Source organism: Cyprinus carpio, chromosome B22, assembly GCF_018340385.1.
Source record: "Cyprinus carpio isolate SPL01 chromosome B22, ASM1834038v1, whole genome shotgun sequence".
Taxonomy (NCBI): Eukaryota; Metazoa; Chordata; class Actinopteri; order Cypriniformes; family Cyprinidae; genus Cyprinus; species Cyprinus carpio.
The window spans coordinates 35,661,515-35,678,301 of record NC_056618.1 but is presented as its reverse complement, the minus strand read 5'-3'; the positions used below and the strand labels follow the sequence as shown (position 1 = coordinate 35,678,301).

The 16,787-nt window shown below is 36.1% G+C and overlaps 1 protein-coding gene and 2 long non-coding RNA genes across 4 annotated transcripts; 2 read left to right on the top strand and 1 right to left on the bottom strand.

Annotated features, from left to right (window-relative positions):
• Window positions 1-708: 708 nt before the first annotated feature.
• LOC109064057 (NLR family CARD domain-containing protein 3-like) lies at window positions 709-7,118 on the bottom strand. Its single transcript, XM_042748868.1, is given in 8 exon segments — window positions 709-1,037; window positions 2,071-3,205; window positions 3,208-3,825; window positions 3,998-4,190; window positions 4,684-4,744; window positions 4,874-4,981; window positions 5,361-5,427; window positions 7,035-7,118. Coding segments are annotated over 7 exon segments (2,352 nt in total). The 5' UTR covers window positions 5,420-5,427; window positions 7,035-7,118; the 3' UTR covers window positions 709-859.
• An 899-nt stretch (window positions 7,119-8,017) lies between these two features.
• LOC109052657 lies at window positions 8,018-10,461 on the top strand. 2 transcript variants are annotated; one of them, XR_002011571.2, is made up of 4 exons: window positions 8,018-8,176; window positions 9,101-9,174; window positions 9,300-9,369; window positions 9,479-10,461. It is a non-coding gene; the product is annotated as an uncharacterized LOC109052657 (long non-coding RNA). The 2 variants fall into 2 exon arrangements; XR_006157832.1 differs by having other exon boundaries at window positions 9,300-9,681; window positions 9,805-10,461.
• Window positions 10,462-12,029: 1,568 nt separating this feature from the next.
• LOC109052655 lies at window positions 12,030-14,228 on the top strand. The gene is made up of 2 exons (XR_006157828.1): window positions 12,030-12,246; window positions 13,334-14,228. It is a non-coding gene; the product is annotated as an uncharacterized LOC109052655 (long non-coding RNA).
• The last annotated feature ends 2,559 nt before the right edge of the window (window positions 14,229-16,787 follow it).

Below are 16,787 nucleotides of genomic sequence, written 5' to 3'. Positions count from 1 at the left end.
TGATCGATGTCTTGAGGTGTGGTAACCGTAGTATAAGCGGAATAATTGACTCTGGGCCGTTGAATTATTAGAAAGATAATGCACACTCCGCTTGACTACAATTTAGGATACCGAGTCGCGTCGTGTCCACATCACCACCTCGGGTGTGCATTATTTTTCTAATAATTCAACGGCCCATTGTCAATTATTCCTTACTTGGACTTTATATCTAAAAATTACCTCAACTTAGCACCAGAGGGTTTTAAAAAGAGAAATTTTTGTTTGTTATTTTGGCCTTGTCTGCCCCTGACGCTAAACCCCAACTTGTTAATAAATTCTTATTCAACATCTCTCTGGTTCTGAGACTCACTTCCTTTTCCTGTTACGGCTGACCCCTAGCGGTCGTAACAACGAGTTATATATTTATTCTGTGTTATTTTAATGTTTCTGTTTCGTTTTGTTTTTTGACCTAAAATGTGTCTTGGTGTGTGTGTGTGCTCAGTGGCTGAATCTCAGTCATTGGCTCATTCAGTTCTTTGTGTGAGTGAATGTTTTTATTTGACAAAAATTAAAAAAAAAAACCTCACTGTTATTTGCTCATTCAGTGGTTTGTACATGGGTTTGTGCGTTTGTGTGTGTTTCCCATTCATTTCCTATGGGTGCCCATTTTTGTTCATGAATGTTATTTTATTTTTTGTTGTTTTTTTTTTTTATGTTTTTGAGGGGTTTTTTTGCCCAAATTTGTCCAGAAGGATGCTTGAGAGTTTAAAGGGTCTGAACTGAGGGTGAGAAGGCAGCAAACAAAACCACTTCTATAGAAAACACATCTGAGTTTTTACTTTTTACTCTAAACCTTATAGTTACTGAGATGTGATGAGACTCACCGTAGTTTCTTCAGTTTACAGTGTGGATCCTCCAGTAGAGCAGAGAGCAGCTTCACTCCTGAGTCTCCTGGTGTATTAAAGTTCAGATTCAGTTCTGTCAGGTGTGACGGGTTTGATCTCAGAGCTGAAATCAGAGCAGCACAGCCTTTCTGTGTAATACCACAGCAGGAGAGACTGCAGAGAATATACAGAAGATTAAAAATGAGTTATTAGAGCTTGACTCATGTGTCCAATATAATTGCTGAAAAAACACAGATATAATACATATTATAGATATTAATTATTAAACCAGACACAGAGAGTGACTCAGAGTCAAACTGCTGGAGTCTTAACCTTAACTACTGAAGAAGATTTTGTATTTTATTTGTATTCAGTCTGCTTAAACACAAAGAATTTTTCAGGATAGAGAATGGTTATTTTTTTTTATTTTTATTTTTTTTTTTTCAGGTTAGAGAATGTTTAATGTTAGTGTTGTATAGTTTGTTTTTATTTATTTTTTTGCAACATTCATCAGATGATTTGAGGCTCAGTCTCATTGACCAGACAATAGTTTGCTAATTCAAGAAAGTACTGAATGTTGTCAAATTAAACATGGTTAATGTTATTGAAGATTTCTGTACATGTATATCTGATGTACAAACAAAGTGTCATGAAATTATACAAGCTAGCCTTATCCATGTTAATATATTTATATTTTTTTAAACAAATTTTTCTGAAAAAAAAAAGTAAAATGGCAGAACCATAAATGACTGTCACATGATTACATGCATCTGTTGTTCCTTGAGTGGCTTTGACTAAAGATCTCTTACTTTTTCCTCAGTTTAGTATTACTAAGAAACTTTTTGTTTATTTATTTGATTTGGTTTGTTTTTTTTTTTTTTTTTTTATTGAAATTTGATATTTTTTTTTTATTTCAACAAACCTGAACGCAACTTTTAAGTGATTGATGATGATCCCAATCCAATATTTGTAAAATCAGAGTCACAACCCTGTTCCTGAGGGCACCTCAACTTTGCACTGTTTTGAAGGAATGTCTCTTATCAAACACACTTGATTCAACTCATCAGATCATTAGTAGAGCGATCTGTGATGTTAGCTGAGTGTGTCAAATAAGAAAGACCTCAAAATATACAGAAACAGTGTAGAGAAACACATGCCTACTGTATAAAATAAAGTCAATAAAACAAAGACACTGTAAAATACTCACTCAATCTTTCTAGATGTTTTGATCACTGGCAGCAGCCTCAGAAGACATTCTTCTGATCGATCATATTTCCTCAGTTTAAACTCATCCAGCTCTTCTTCTGTGTTCAACAGCACAAACACCAGAGTCGACCACTGAGCAGCAGACAGAGAGACTCCAGAGAGACGATAATAATCTGTTCTGCTCAGGTATGTTTGTACTTCCTGCTCTAGTGAACGATCATTCAGTTCATTCAGACAGTGGAACAGATTGATGGATTTCTCTGGAGAGGGATTCTCCCTGATCTTCTGTTTGATGTATGCAGCTGTTTTCTGATTGATATCAGAGCTGCTTACTGTCTTTCTCAGGAGGCCTTGTAAGAGAGTCTGATTAGACTCTAGTGAGAGACCTAGAAGGAACCGGAGGAAAAGATCCCAGTGTCCGTTCTCACTCTGTAAGGCCTTGTCCACTTCTTTCTTTAGTAAACTGCTCATTGGTGACCTGAACTCATTCATCAGTCCTGTGTTTTGTTCAGAAAAGGACAGCAGCTTGAATAAAGCAGCAAGAAACTCCTGAACACTCAGATGAACAAAGCTGAACACCTTCCCCAGCTGCAGTCCAGACTCCTCTCTGAAGATCTGGGTACAAACTCCTGAGTACACGGACACTTCTCTGACATCAATGCCGCTCTCTTTCAGGTCCTTCTCATAGAAGATCAGGTTCCCTTTTTCCAGCTGTTCAAAAGCCAGTTTTCCTAGAGACAGAATAGTCTTTCTAGCCTGATCAGGATTGATTTCATATTTCCCATCATACTTCTGTGTCTTCAGTTTGGTCTGAAAGATCAGGAAGTGTGTGAACATCTGTGTGAGAGTCTTGGGGATCTCTGCACTCTCTGCTTTACCCATCATCCTCTCCAGAACAGCGGCTGAAATCCAGCAGAAGACTGGGATGTGACACATGATGAACAGACTTCTTGATGATCGGATGTGTGTGACGATTCTATCAGCCAGACTCGGATCATTTATTCTCTTCCTGAAATATTCCTCCTTCTGAGGGTCGTTGAATCCTCGTACCTCTGTGAGCTGGTGGACACACTCAGGAGGGATCTGATTGGCTGCTGCTGGTCGAGAGGTGATCCAGAGGAGAGCAGAAGGAAGGGTTCGATGAGGTTGGTCAGCAGCACATCCACTGAAGCTGATTCTGTCACATCAGACAAGCTCTGATTGTTTTGGAAATCTAGACGCAGTCGACACTCATCCAGACCATCAAATATGAACATGACTTTGTAGTCCTCATAATCTGCTGAATTAAATTCTTTGGTTTCTGTGTGAAGGTGGTTTAGAAGATCCACAAGACTGAGATGTTTCTGTATCAAGTTCAGCTCCCTGAAAGGAAGTGGAAATATGAAATGAACGTCCTGATTGGCTTTTCCTTCAGTCCAGTCCAGAATGAACTTCTGCACAGAGACTGTTTTTCCAATTCCAGCGACTCCTTTAGTCAGCACAGTTCTGATGGGTTTGTCTTGTCCAGGTGAGGGTTTAAATATGTCATTGCAGTTGATTGGTGTCTCCTGTGTCTCTGGTCTCCTGGACACTGTCTCAATCTGTCTCACCTCATGTTCATTATTGACCTCTCCACTGCCTCCCTCTATGATGTAGAGCTCTGTGTAGATCTCATTCAGACGTGTTGAGTCTCCATGATTGGACAGTCCTTCACTGATTCTCTGATATTTATCCTGTAGTCTGGATCTGAGTTTTTGTTGATACACAGGCATCAGTTCTGAGCAAAGGAAATAATTGTTGTTATTAGCAGAGCAATATTTTAGAAATGTATTTTAGGTTTGATATGTTAGATATTAGATTGTGTCGTGACATTCAGGAACATTAGTGACTGAAGACAGAAGGTTGATAATAAAAACACAGGCTATAATCTGCTGATCCAGAGCTCTTACTGGTCTGTAGTGTGTTAGCGAGGTCTGTCTGGTTCATCTTCCTCAGGATGAGCAGTGTGATCTTCAGAAGACCCTCTCTGACTCTGCTATGACCCTCATCATCATAACGGTCTCTTTCAGAGCATTCTGGGTAATCTGGACTCAGTAGTCTCTTAAAGCGTTTTAACTCAGACATGATTTTGTGCTCAATCTCCTGAAATCATAGTAAATATTCAAACAATAAACCTGCATTCAGTCACGGAGAAGGTGAACCAAAGGATCAATACACAAGAGTTAAAACATGAATACTAATAAACATCACTGTATTATATCAGACCTGCTAATAACTTCCACTGTGTGCTCAAACATCAGCATCTACAGATACTGAGGTTAAAAGAGAGAGTTTGACTGGATTGGCTGTTTGTTAGATTGATGTTCATCTTTGTGCAGCAGTCAGGTTACATATGGATTCATCTTCTCTACTTTAGTGGACACTGATCTGCTTTATAGTGGCCTACAACTTATCTTACGAGTGTGTAGGAAAGTAAATATGACTATTACAGAGAGGATTTCACAGATTTCTCCATTTCTTAATACTTTTAATACTTTTATTTAATACTATCCACACAACTGTAATATTCCACACACACACACACACACACACACACACACACACACACACACACACACACACACACAAAACCAACCTTAAAAATGGAGTCTAAGTTCTTCTTTGCTGTATGTGATTGCAGTCCTTTATGTTTTTGACTGTAGTTAAACAAATATTGAATACTTTTGTAAACATATAGTAATGTATTTAAAACTTATCAGTAAATTAATGAATATCATAAATATCATATATATTTCTCATACTGTAAACTAAAAAAAAAAAAACACCTCAGATGAGCAGATGTGTCTCCCGAGCTGAACTTAATTGGAGGATCCATTGACCGGTCACTCTTCATGGACACACAGCTGGGTTCAGGAGATTCATTCTGCCACAGACTGAAATATAACAGCAATACAAACTGTTTCTGAAAATCTCACTCTGCTCTGACAGAAACACCTTCACTGTTTCAACCTCCCTTTAATGTTCATCTTTCACTTGAGGAGTCTGCTGTGACTTCAGAGTTAAAAGATTAAAGTATTATTTTTCTATGAATAAAAGGAATCTGCCCCATGTGCTATTTTCATTAATATATTATAGAATAAAATGGAGCAATACACACATATAGATAAAGACACAGAAACATCCAGCAGCAACAGAGACACCTGGTGACAATATCCATAACACACCACACCTACAGTATATATGACACTCATAATATCTCACCTGGACTCAACAGAAGAGTCTAAAAATGTGAAACATTTCATGTTTTCTCACCTCTTGACTGTCTTTATCTGTGTGTTATGTTCTTCAGAGAGATTCATTCTGGAGGCCATGGTTTCATCTAAAAGCAGATCCAGATGTTGATCACAGAGTCAGTTATGAATCATCTCAGTTAATTTTCTCAAATCCACCTCTGTCTCAACAGTCAGTCCACAGCAGTGACCTGCACACACGAAAAACTATTTCATCCTGACATTATTTACACAGAATCAAATTATTCACAAACAGCAAAACTAATTCAGACAAGCACTGTGTTAAAAGCACTGTGTTGTACTTCACTTCAAACCAGTCAGGATCTATATTGGTTATCAAAGATGATTGTGGAATCGTGATACTCACTGTGTTTTTCTCTCTTAGGATGTGCTCACACTAGGCACGGTTGTCTGAACCGAGCCTGGGAACGATTATCTCCCCTCCCCACTCCCTCCTCCCCAACTCCCCCGCTGGCCTGCACTCACACTTGCACAAACTTCTCGGGCCGGAGCACGCTTACGTCATGTATGAGATAACGGAGAAAACCACTTTCGATATTCTGGCGAAAAATTAATAATAATTCATTTATAATTTATGACGTGCATTGATTTTCACTTATATGTATCAGAAAATTATTACGGAGACAGCTGAGTCTAATTAAATAATTTGCAGCTACTCGCAAACTACATTTCCTTTACATCAATTAGGTAAGAACCACAGCCATTATAAAACTAAAAATACTTGATTTAATTACATTTTTTGAAAAGTGTAGTGTAGTAGTAATATAATATGTTTGCGGTCGTAATGGTGTTCCACTGCCATAAAGTTGGCTTATGGCATATTTTACATTTGAGCCCATTCGATAATGAAAAGTAGCAATATTTTACATATGATTTACAGTTTTTTTTTGAATAACTATGAAAAATGATCATCTGCGAGTCTTTATGGCAGAGATTATCACTTTAGTTAAGCTAAATTTAATAAATTGTTGAATGAACATGATTTATTCGTAGCACCCATTATGCATCTAATCAAATCAAGTAAACTTGCACTGCTTCGAATAATAATTTAGTTACAAATAACAAGAATGAATCATTTAACATAAGAAAACGTGTTATATTCTTATTAATCAGACATATTTGTATTTTGCAAATCAAACAAGTGGCTAGTTGACTTTTTTGAGTGTATAATAATCTTTAGTTAACGTTTGGCAATGCCTTAACTAACATTAACAATAAGAAATACATTTGGTACAGTATTAATTAATCTTTGTTGACATTAGTTAATAATATTTCTACTTAAATGTTGAAATTAAAATAATTTTTTCAATGCTTTAGTAGTATTGTGTAATGAATCTTTGTGCTGTATTTTCTGTTGGCAATTTGAGATGCAGTTTTCATATGCTACACTTTGCCCACCCAGTTTTATGTAGACCCACCCACTTAAACATTTTTGGCCTCGCTCCTGCTCTCATCTGAACTTGTTTCCACAAACAGAAACATTAATAATCAGTTTACTTGTTACAGATGTTAATTGTCTACCTCCTTTCGTTTAACACTCAAAACTAATATAATGTTAGTGAAAACTCAAACTCAGTATCTGAAACATTAATGTTACACGTGAAAGTCTCGAATCGTTGGTGCACTTTTCTCCAAAAGATTCAACATCAGCAGACCTCAGTCAGAAGTTACTCACAAATCCTCGTGTGTTCGTGTGTAAATCTCGACAGTAGTCCCAGGTCCTGAAGAGTCTCTTGCTCATGAATCCAGTCCTCTGCAGGCCGTGGTCAGTGGTGACCAGTCCAAACGAGTCACTCCTCTCTGAACTTGAGCTGGACAAACGATTCTCTCTGCAATCTGCTCAAAAATATCAGATATCGTCGTAGCAAACGGAACAACCACTAATGACAGATAGCACAAAGATGAATAAATGTCCTGCTGTTTCTAAGATTGAAGTCCGAAGAGATGACGCACACGGTTTTGTTTCGACGCCCCGTTCTCTTCTTCTTCCTCTCGTGATTTACTTTCTTTTTTAAGCCCCTCTCTTTGGCTTCCCATTGGAAGAGACCTCACTGAAGTTGGCCCCCACCCAACGCAAAACGTCAGCAAAATAGATTTGTGCTGTAAAAATCTTCGTTTGAGCACTCCCGCAGTGAACACTTTCATCGGAAGAGCACTGTCCCGCAGTGAACACTTTCATTGGGTAAAGCAGGTACAATTAAATTTCAAACTCACTTTACAGAACTTCATGTACACTATTACAAAGCTTACATTGTGCTTACATTGTTTTGAAATGTTTCTTTTCTCTAACCAGAGAAGAAAAAACTGAAAATGAAGAAAAGGAAAAAGAAAAATAATGTTGATACAAATAATCTTGCTATTTTCCCGGGTGATGGTTTTTACAGTTTAAATCTAAACAATCCACTTCCGACAGGGAAAGAAAAATGCTTGCAGAAGCTATAATTAATTCAATATGAATAATTTATGCTAGTTATATTATTTATATCTGTCTGCTTTATTTAATCTGCTCTCTGCTTTTGTTTTGTTTGTTTTTTGGCTTGTATTTAATGTTACACGCATTTTTGTTCCTTTGTAATTCAGCACAAAAACGACAACAACAACAATAATATTAAAAGAATCAATAAATAAAAAAGTGCATTGCATTGATTTTCAGTCCATCGCTGCTCCAGGCTCCACCCACTCCCGCTTGAAAACCAATCAGATGTTTAAACATCTTTCAGCGTCATCATCATTATCCCGCCCCCTCGTGTACGGCGCTCAGTTTCACTTCCTGCGGTCTCGTGGATTGTCGAAGCTGTCAATCATCAGAACACAAAAGTAAGTATTTAGGGGAAAAACTGGCCAAAATAAAATTAAAATTAAAATTATTTTCAGGATGGCCGCTGGTATGGAAAGACAATGGTGAGAATATTTTTTTCCTGAAATAACCGTTTAAATTGAAGTGTATAAGTCATTTTCATACAATGGTATTGTTTATGGAATTAATATAAAACTAAGGTGTAAAGTAAGCAATATATAAGCAAAAGGTGTAAAGATGCTATCCCCCGGTTCACAGACAAGGCTAGTTAAAACTAGTCCCAAACTAAAACGCATGTCTGGGCTGTTTTAACTGAAAGGAGCTTGAACTGACTCATCTTAAAATATATATATTTTTTTTGTCTGAAGATGCACATCAGTATTGTTTTAATCCAAGGCATGTTTATAAAAGTTACTTAAATGTCTTAACTGAACTATGGCCTAATCCTGGCTTAATCGAAACCCTGTCTGTGACCTACATAATATAGCATATTTGTGATTTTGCTGTAAAAACACGTTTTATTATGCATAACTAACAGGGGAGCTCCATTAAGTACAGTAAGTGGATTTACATAAACCATATATACATCTTGAAGACGATTACTAAATGTCTATTTATCATCTGACAGGATAATCTTTGATAGATATTGCAGATGATCACATCTAATAAACATGAAACAGGCATCTGAGTGATGTCTGTGTGCTATTATGTATAATTCACTGTCAACACTGCTTTAGATGAGTGTAAGTCATGTGAACAAACAAATCTACGTAAAGTTACTAAACATAAGTTATCTTTTTTATTTGTCCATTTGAAATATTGGTAATTTAAGGAACATTTGTGTTGGATAAAAAGCGAGTTACATCAGCAACTAACTCAACATGTAAATGCAGTACATCACAGATAAATCACAGAGGAGACTGACTCTTGTCTGGATGTTACAGGGACAGATGAGACACACGTGTGTTTATCCAGTGCTGAGTGACTGATGAAGAAATGCTGCCATCAAAGGATTTGTGTGAGTACACTACAGAAATGAATAAAACATTTCAAATCTTAAGATGTAGTTTATTTTAATTAGTGTAATTTTAAACAACTATATCAGCACTTTTCTGATTCTTGATTTCTGTGCATTTGCTGCAGATCTTTTGTGGAGGAGCAGGACCTGCAAGAAAGGGTGGAAAAAAGGGAAAACCTGAAACAAAAGGATAAAGTAAGATCATTTTGTTACTTCTAATACAGAGATCAGATGACACTATGCTGTTAAAATGACTGCTTTTGTATTGTGTTTGTGTATTTTTGTATGATCTGAATGTCTGCAGACTGGTGTGTGCAGTGAGGATGGAGAAGGCCACAGCAGCATCCTGGAAATGGTCCAGTGTCACAGATGAGACGCTCCATCACTCCACCTGCTCTTACAGTCTCATCAGAGCTGGATGCTGCTGTGGCCTCTTCATTCTCAGTGACCCCAGAGCCAGTGAGAGCATCTAGAGAAAGACCAAAAGACACTGAGGATGTGATTTTGGTAAAGTTTGTTCTGCTGGTTTCTGTTTATACAATGAAGGCTGACTTTCAGAATCTTCAAAAGCATCATCACAAAATGTCATGAAGCTTTTATCCGAAGTTATTGACAGTGCTCTTATTACAGGGGCCTACAATCCCCTGATCAACCTGGAGAAAAGATCCTTGCTCAAGGACATACTGGTGGTTTTGAACCAGCAACCTTCTGCTCACCACTTCAGTGGTTTAGTAATAAATCTACAACAACAAAAAAAAATGCATGTAATTGCAAACATGAAATGAAATTTGGCAAGAAATGGAAAGCTGACAACATGAGATGTAAAATGTTTCACTCTGTGTAAATGTTTACAGGTAGTCGTGCTCATGGAGAGCAGGCACACAGATGTTTGGAGCAGACACAGCAGCAGTCAGATTGTCCCGCACGTGTTCCCCTGCTCTTGCTTCAAGGTTGTGTGGTTCAGAGAGCCGTCATCATGGTCTTCCTCATCCTGTTGCTCAACGACGTCCCCATTGAGAAGAGTGAGATTGTGAAGCACAGCGCAGCAGCAGAATTGGCACAGCTGTGTTGAGATGGCAGGAGGATGTGGGGTTCACCATCTGTAAATACATGATTGTTAGAACAATGTTTAATGAAGCTTTGTTTCACGTGTTGCTGACTTGTATATGTATGTATTTATTGAGATGCTTTTAATCACTTATTCATGTTTCTTGTTGTCAGTAAATAGAATACAAATATATTATTCATTTATGTATTAATTGCTTGACTGAAAATTTATGTATTCACATCGACTGCATTTGTTCAACTGGTGTATACTCATGAATAGCTATGTCACAACAAAAATTACATTTAGCTTCTTTTACTAAAATGTCATTTTAAGAAAAAAAAGTAATATAATTACTGGTCGGCATTTATCGTTATTATTGCCCAACAAGTAACCCAACTATGGGTTATTTTTAACCCAATGATTGAGTTAAAAATAACCCAACAGTTAGGTTAACTATTTACTTTTATTCACAAGATTATTTTAATGAGTATTCAAATACAGTTTTCAAATACAGAGACAAATTTCAAATACAAATGTTTATTAGAAAAACTAAATCTGTTTTAAAAAGGTTTTAAGTTGTAAATGCAAATGTACTCAATATTGGTGAGCCTAGTATTTAATATAAATATGCACAATTATTTGCCTTAATTCAAAATACATCAGTGAACGTAGAACACATGACAAATAAATGTTGAAGTACAAATAAAAAACACATTAAATGCAAAACAAATGCATACATACAATATACATAAAATACACATTAAATTCAAAACACAAATATGCACAAAAAGTACAAATATATAAGTATACCAAAACAAAAGGTCCACATATGGTTTACCAATCCATAACCTACACAGGTGCACAAATAGTATGCATTTAAAACACAGATGTGCACACACAGTACAGAAATATACAACCTAAACATTTGTGTACATACGGTATATGAAAATACTTTTTTTTTGTGCAACAATTCTTCTCCCCTGCTTCACTCTAGTGCTATTTTGGAGAGTACCCACTATCTCAAAATAGCTATTACACAAAGAATTAAAGGTGCTTCGGGCCAGTCCTGCAGGTGTACATATGCTGTTCAAACGCACTTTCTTTTTGTTATCCTAGATTTGTGTATGTCCTCCTAGACCTATACCTTTTTTGGGTGTTTATGTTTTTCTAGTTTAAAGTTTGATAATTGTTTTTTAATGTGAATATTTTTTAATTTTATGATATCTTTAATAATGTAAGTTGGGCTCAAGTTTGGTCATTACCTCAAAAATTCCTCCTTACAAATAAGGTTAAGGAAATATCATATAAATTAATTCATAGAGTTTATACAACAAAAGAATTCCTACAAAAATGTAAAATCGATATCGATTTAAAATGCTCTTTTTGTGAATACTCCACTGAAACAATTTCTCATTTGTTTTGGTCCTGTCAATATACCCAGCGTTTGTGGAATAATGTGGAGGTTTTTATTGCTGATAATATTTAAAAAAAATAAATTAAAAAAATAAATTTCCTTATCTTATAAACATGTGATTTTGGGTTATTATATCAAGGATCGCTCTTTAAAGGATATTGGTTTTTATTATAAATGTAATGTAAATGTAAATTTCACATTCATAAATGCAAGATTACAAAAGGCAAACCTCTTTTTATGGTGCTCGAAAAAGAGATTAAAATATATGTAGATGTGATGTCAAAATCTAAAAACAGTAAAGCAACTAAAACATTAATATATGCTTCTCCTTTAACATTTTCACATAATAATAATAATAATAATAATAATTATAATATATGTATGTAATGGCGCTGACATGTAAAGTATATTTTTCTGTAGTAAAATTGCATTGTAATATCCTATGGAAATGTAAATATATGTATAATATATATTTGTCTGTAAACTGATGCTTATGTACCCTCTCTTCTTACAGTTAGGAGCGGACATTTCGTCTCGACAGCAGCTGGGTACAAATCTGGACTGTTTATTGTACTTTGTATATGTTTTACCAGTGTGTAAATGATCACGGGTGACTTTCCAGATATGTTTTGTATTTGTAATCTATATTATTGTTCTGAATGTCGATAATTGCCCGTAGATTGAACGCATTTTTAAACTGCGTCACAAACTAAAGTGAAACTGAAAGTGAAACCAAACGCTTTCGTATCGGATTTGAGCTTGATAATAAGTGTATTTCTATTAAAATACAAATGATTATGTTCACTTCTTAGTTACATATCTCCGGGTTTGTTCAATATTGTTTGAAATGTCACATTTGATGACTGCTTGTAATATTGAGCAGACGCAACAATCGCGCAATCTGCTTGAAATTGTTTACTTCATTTACTAATATACCTACAAATAATGTATGTTAATGAATATATCACTTAATAACTGAATGTTTGTGTGATTTACTGATATATTTACCACTGTTTTCTTTGTATCTCTTCTGTTTATTATAGACCACATGTGTGAAGTAACATATACTAATCTCCTTTGATTAAACAAGTTAAATTGGGTTCCCCTCCTGTTTCTCTCACCGGAAACACACACCAACATCTTGGCTGCACTACACCTGAACTCTGAGCATCCCATACACTCATATAAACACCATCTAGTGCTCTGATATTTTACTACAACAACCGTTACAACTGATAACAGACCACAACACAACACACACACACACACACACACACACACACACACACACACACACACACACAACATATAGAGTCGGACTGTAATCCTGACTGTAAAGCATTGTTTTTGCTTTTCAGGTTCATTCATTCTCTTGAACATAAGTTTAAAATTTAGTTTTTGCTTTTGTTTGTATTTTCCATTTTGAAAAGTGACTAACTACCTTTTCAGTTGATGAAAGTCTATTCTCAGGATTCAGAAAATGAATTTTATTGTTAATTATGTGAGGCCTGTTAATAATACAATGACAATGTAATCATGTCATGATCCACTCTTCTGTGCTTAATTATACTGTGTTACACTGAAAACACTGAAAGTGCTTACATTTGAAAGATCAAACACTTTCTGGTTTTCTGATGAAGAACATCACATGGTTTTGTTCTGGGTCTTTAATTTATTTTACTGATTGTGTTTTCCAGCTGTGTTTGGTGTTGAGGCAGTAGAAGAAGTGAGGAAAGTGGAGGGAGAATCTGCAACCCTACACAGCAGTGTACAAAAATACCAGTGGATCATTTGACTGTTTGGACCTCAGAGAAAGAGAATAGCTCAAAGTTGGGGAAACGTCAGTGAGATCCCACGGTGTGAGATTACTGACGAGCAATTAAAAGACAGACTGAAGACAGACAGACAGACTGGATCTCTCACCATCATGAACATCAGAAATGAAGACGCTGGACTTTATAATCTACAGATCTTCAACCATTTGACTGACAAGGAATGTCTCTGGTGAGTAAATTCGTTATATTGTTAATTCATTCAACTTTTAATTTGTACAGCTTTTTCTGAATTGTCATAGTTATTCTGACATTGTATGGCAGTATAAAAAACTGTGAAAGAAACATGCATTCCCTTTAAGAGTTCATGTTGAAGTGAGTAGAGTACATATATTTATAGCACAGCTGTTTGTGTTCATCCATAAAATTAGATAATATAATTTCTTGAAAAAAAAAAAAAGTACCTCAACCTCTATTGAAGTAACTTAGAAATGTGCAGTGATCTCTTGGTCCCGGTGACCTCACTGACCTGATTCATAACACAACCCCGGTGGTAAATGACTGCTGATAATTCAGTAACTGTAGCTATCTAGAAATAAGAAACGATTGTAGAAAAGATTAACATCACCCATGACTGACGTATGGATCAGGAGTGTGTTTCTCATTCAACAATGTAAGTCTCTGCTTAGATTGATCAAAACAGATTTATCATTGGAGAAATTAACTGGTTAATCCTGACTGTTTCTGGAAACCTCATGAACTTTGTGACACAAACATCAAACCACATTTGTTTAACAATAAAGAACTGACGTTCATGACATCACACATCGAGCTGGAACTGTGTCCTGCTGTGTTCAGTGATGAATGTGACAGAGACGACTCTCTGCTGGTACAAAGGAAAGAGTTTAATCTCATCCGTCAGTGTCTCTGATCTCAACAACAGCTTCTCTCGTCCTCTGGAGGTGAATTATCAGGATATCAACATCTACAGCTGTGTGCTGAACAATTCAATCAGCAACCAGACCAAACACCTCAACATCTCTGAACTCAGCTGTCTGTAATTCTATGTACTGATAGGACTAACACTATTCCTTCCAAGCAGTATGTTTTGGTATCTCACCAATGATTTATTTTTGTTTGTTACAGTAATTAATCTTTATAAATCAGGGGCTCTAACTATAATGTCTCTGGTTGCTCAATATTACCTTGGTTCCCTGAGATGAGGGAACGAGACATTGCATCAGTAACTGATGATATGAGAAAGATTTTTCTTAGAGAACACTGAGCTCTTATTGAATCATAGCAGTTTAAGTACACTGTCTGAATGACAAGACTATTGCATCCACAATCCAGTGGGACAGTCTCTGTATAGATACACCAAAACAAACAAAGAGCTGTTTAGAAAACCTGAGCAACAATTACAATCCAGACATCCCTTCTCAACCAGCATTAAAATCATTATTATACAATGTTGTTAAGTGACTGTTAATAACTATTGATAATAACTATTCAAATTTTAAGGACCCCCCACTGACCCAACCATGGACTCCAGCAGCGTGTCTGAAGGTACAGTGTGTGTGGGTCTGTTACTTGTGCTTCCACAAGCTTCACTTCATTTATTAGGATTGAGCTTCAGTTTGGTTATACAGTAGCTCTTTGTTTTCAAGTGATGGACATTGTCCATAAAGGATAGCAGTTTTTATAAGAGTCCTTGTCTCTGACACTAATGTGTGACGGGGTCCAGTTCTTCTGCCAACCACAGAACCAGTCTTCCTCACCAGCTGTGTGATGCTCCTCTTTTATTATTATTAACTGCACACAAGAATTCTAAACAGATTTTAATATTGAAGCATAATGATAACAGCAAGTATTAGCTACAGTTGATACAGATTGTGTACACATTTAGCCATTTTAAACATTTTTCTTAGACATATTTTATTTATACCCAGAAGTCTAATAGACAAAAAGGTATGTTTTAGCTATAAACAGTAGAGTCCAGTGTGGAAAGTGAAAATGTCTTCTCTTTCATTATAATGAAATTGGATCTTACCTGTTTATTACCTGTATTTAAAGAAAATAGCTCACTTCCACGTTGAAAACAAGGTGGATAAGCTCTGCTATTTACACAGTCATTATCACGGTATAACTGTGAAGATTGTGACTGAGCAACCAGAATCTGGCGTTTCAGAGAGCCATGTAATACAAACAAATTAAACTGAGTATCAACAGCTATCAGTTCTTTTCAATTCCTCGATTTCAAACCCTACTCCGGTCTAAAATTAGGAAGTTGATGGGATAGGTATATATTACATCCTCCTAACTTGGTATGAAATACTATATTTGTACTAATGGTCTAATGGTGTGATTGCAGGGTGGTTTGGGGTTATGAGAGGAACAGAGGAACAGTCTCCAGGAGATTCAACAGTCACCCAGATGAGAGGAGATCTTTGGAGATTAATGATGAAGAATCATGACCAACTTATAACTCTTGTTAGCCAACCTAATGATGACTAAATAAACACATTCATTTAGGTCAGGGGTCTTTGGGGCTGGATTGGACACCACGACTGTGTGTTTGGATCTGATCTTGTAACCTATTTGTGGCGGGTGGGTTACAATGTATCTATGTAAAGTATATGTACAATATATGTATGTGTATATACTTGTGTAAAAATACTGGGAGCATATTTCTTTTCTAGAAGGTCTTTGTTATGAAATGTGGCAGTCAATGAAAGCAAACAACAAAGGAGAGCATAACGAAAACTGTTTTAATAATGAACACTACAGGGAAGAACACCACACTCTACTGCAAATGAGGATGAACAGAGAACTCAGTTTATATACAGAGCAAACAAAGAGAGCTAATGAATTAATGAGATGCTTTGTCGTTTTGCTCTACAACGTAAATTACACACGTGTACTTTGAATCTTTTATTATTATTATTATTATTATTAACCTTTGGGGTGTGAGTTGTACAAAAAATTGTCCAAAAAGTACCAAGTTATGTTCACACAAATCGTATTTTACCTTAAAAAAAAAAAAAAAAAAACATATGAAAAATATATTTTAAAAATATAAATATGAAAATGTGTTAGATCTATAGCAGGGTTCTCCAGCCCTGCTCCTGGAGAGCTACTGTCCTGCAGATTTCAGCTCCAACCCCAATCAAACACACCTGAAACAGCTAATTAAGGTGTTCATGGCTACTTGATAATTAAAGACAGGTGTGTTGGAGCAGGGTTGGAACTGAAGTCTGCAGGATGCTAGCTTTCCAGGAGCAGGGTTGAAGATCCCTGGTCTATAGGGTTTAGCTCAGGGGTTCTCAAGTCTGGCCCTCAAGGTTTAGCTCCAACCCTAATCAAACACACCTGAAGAAGC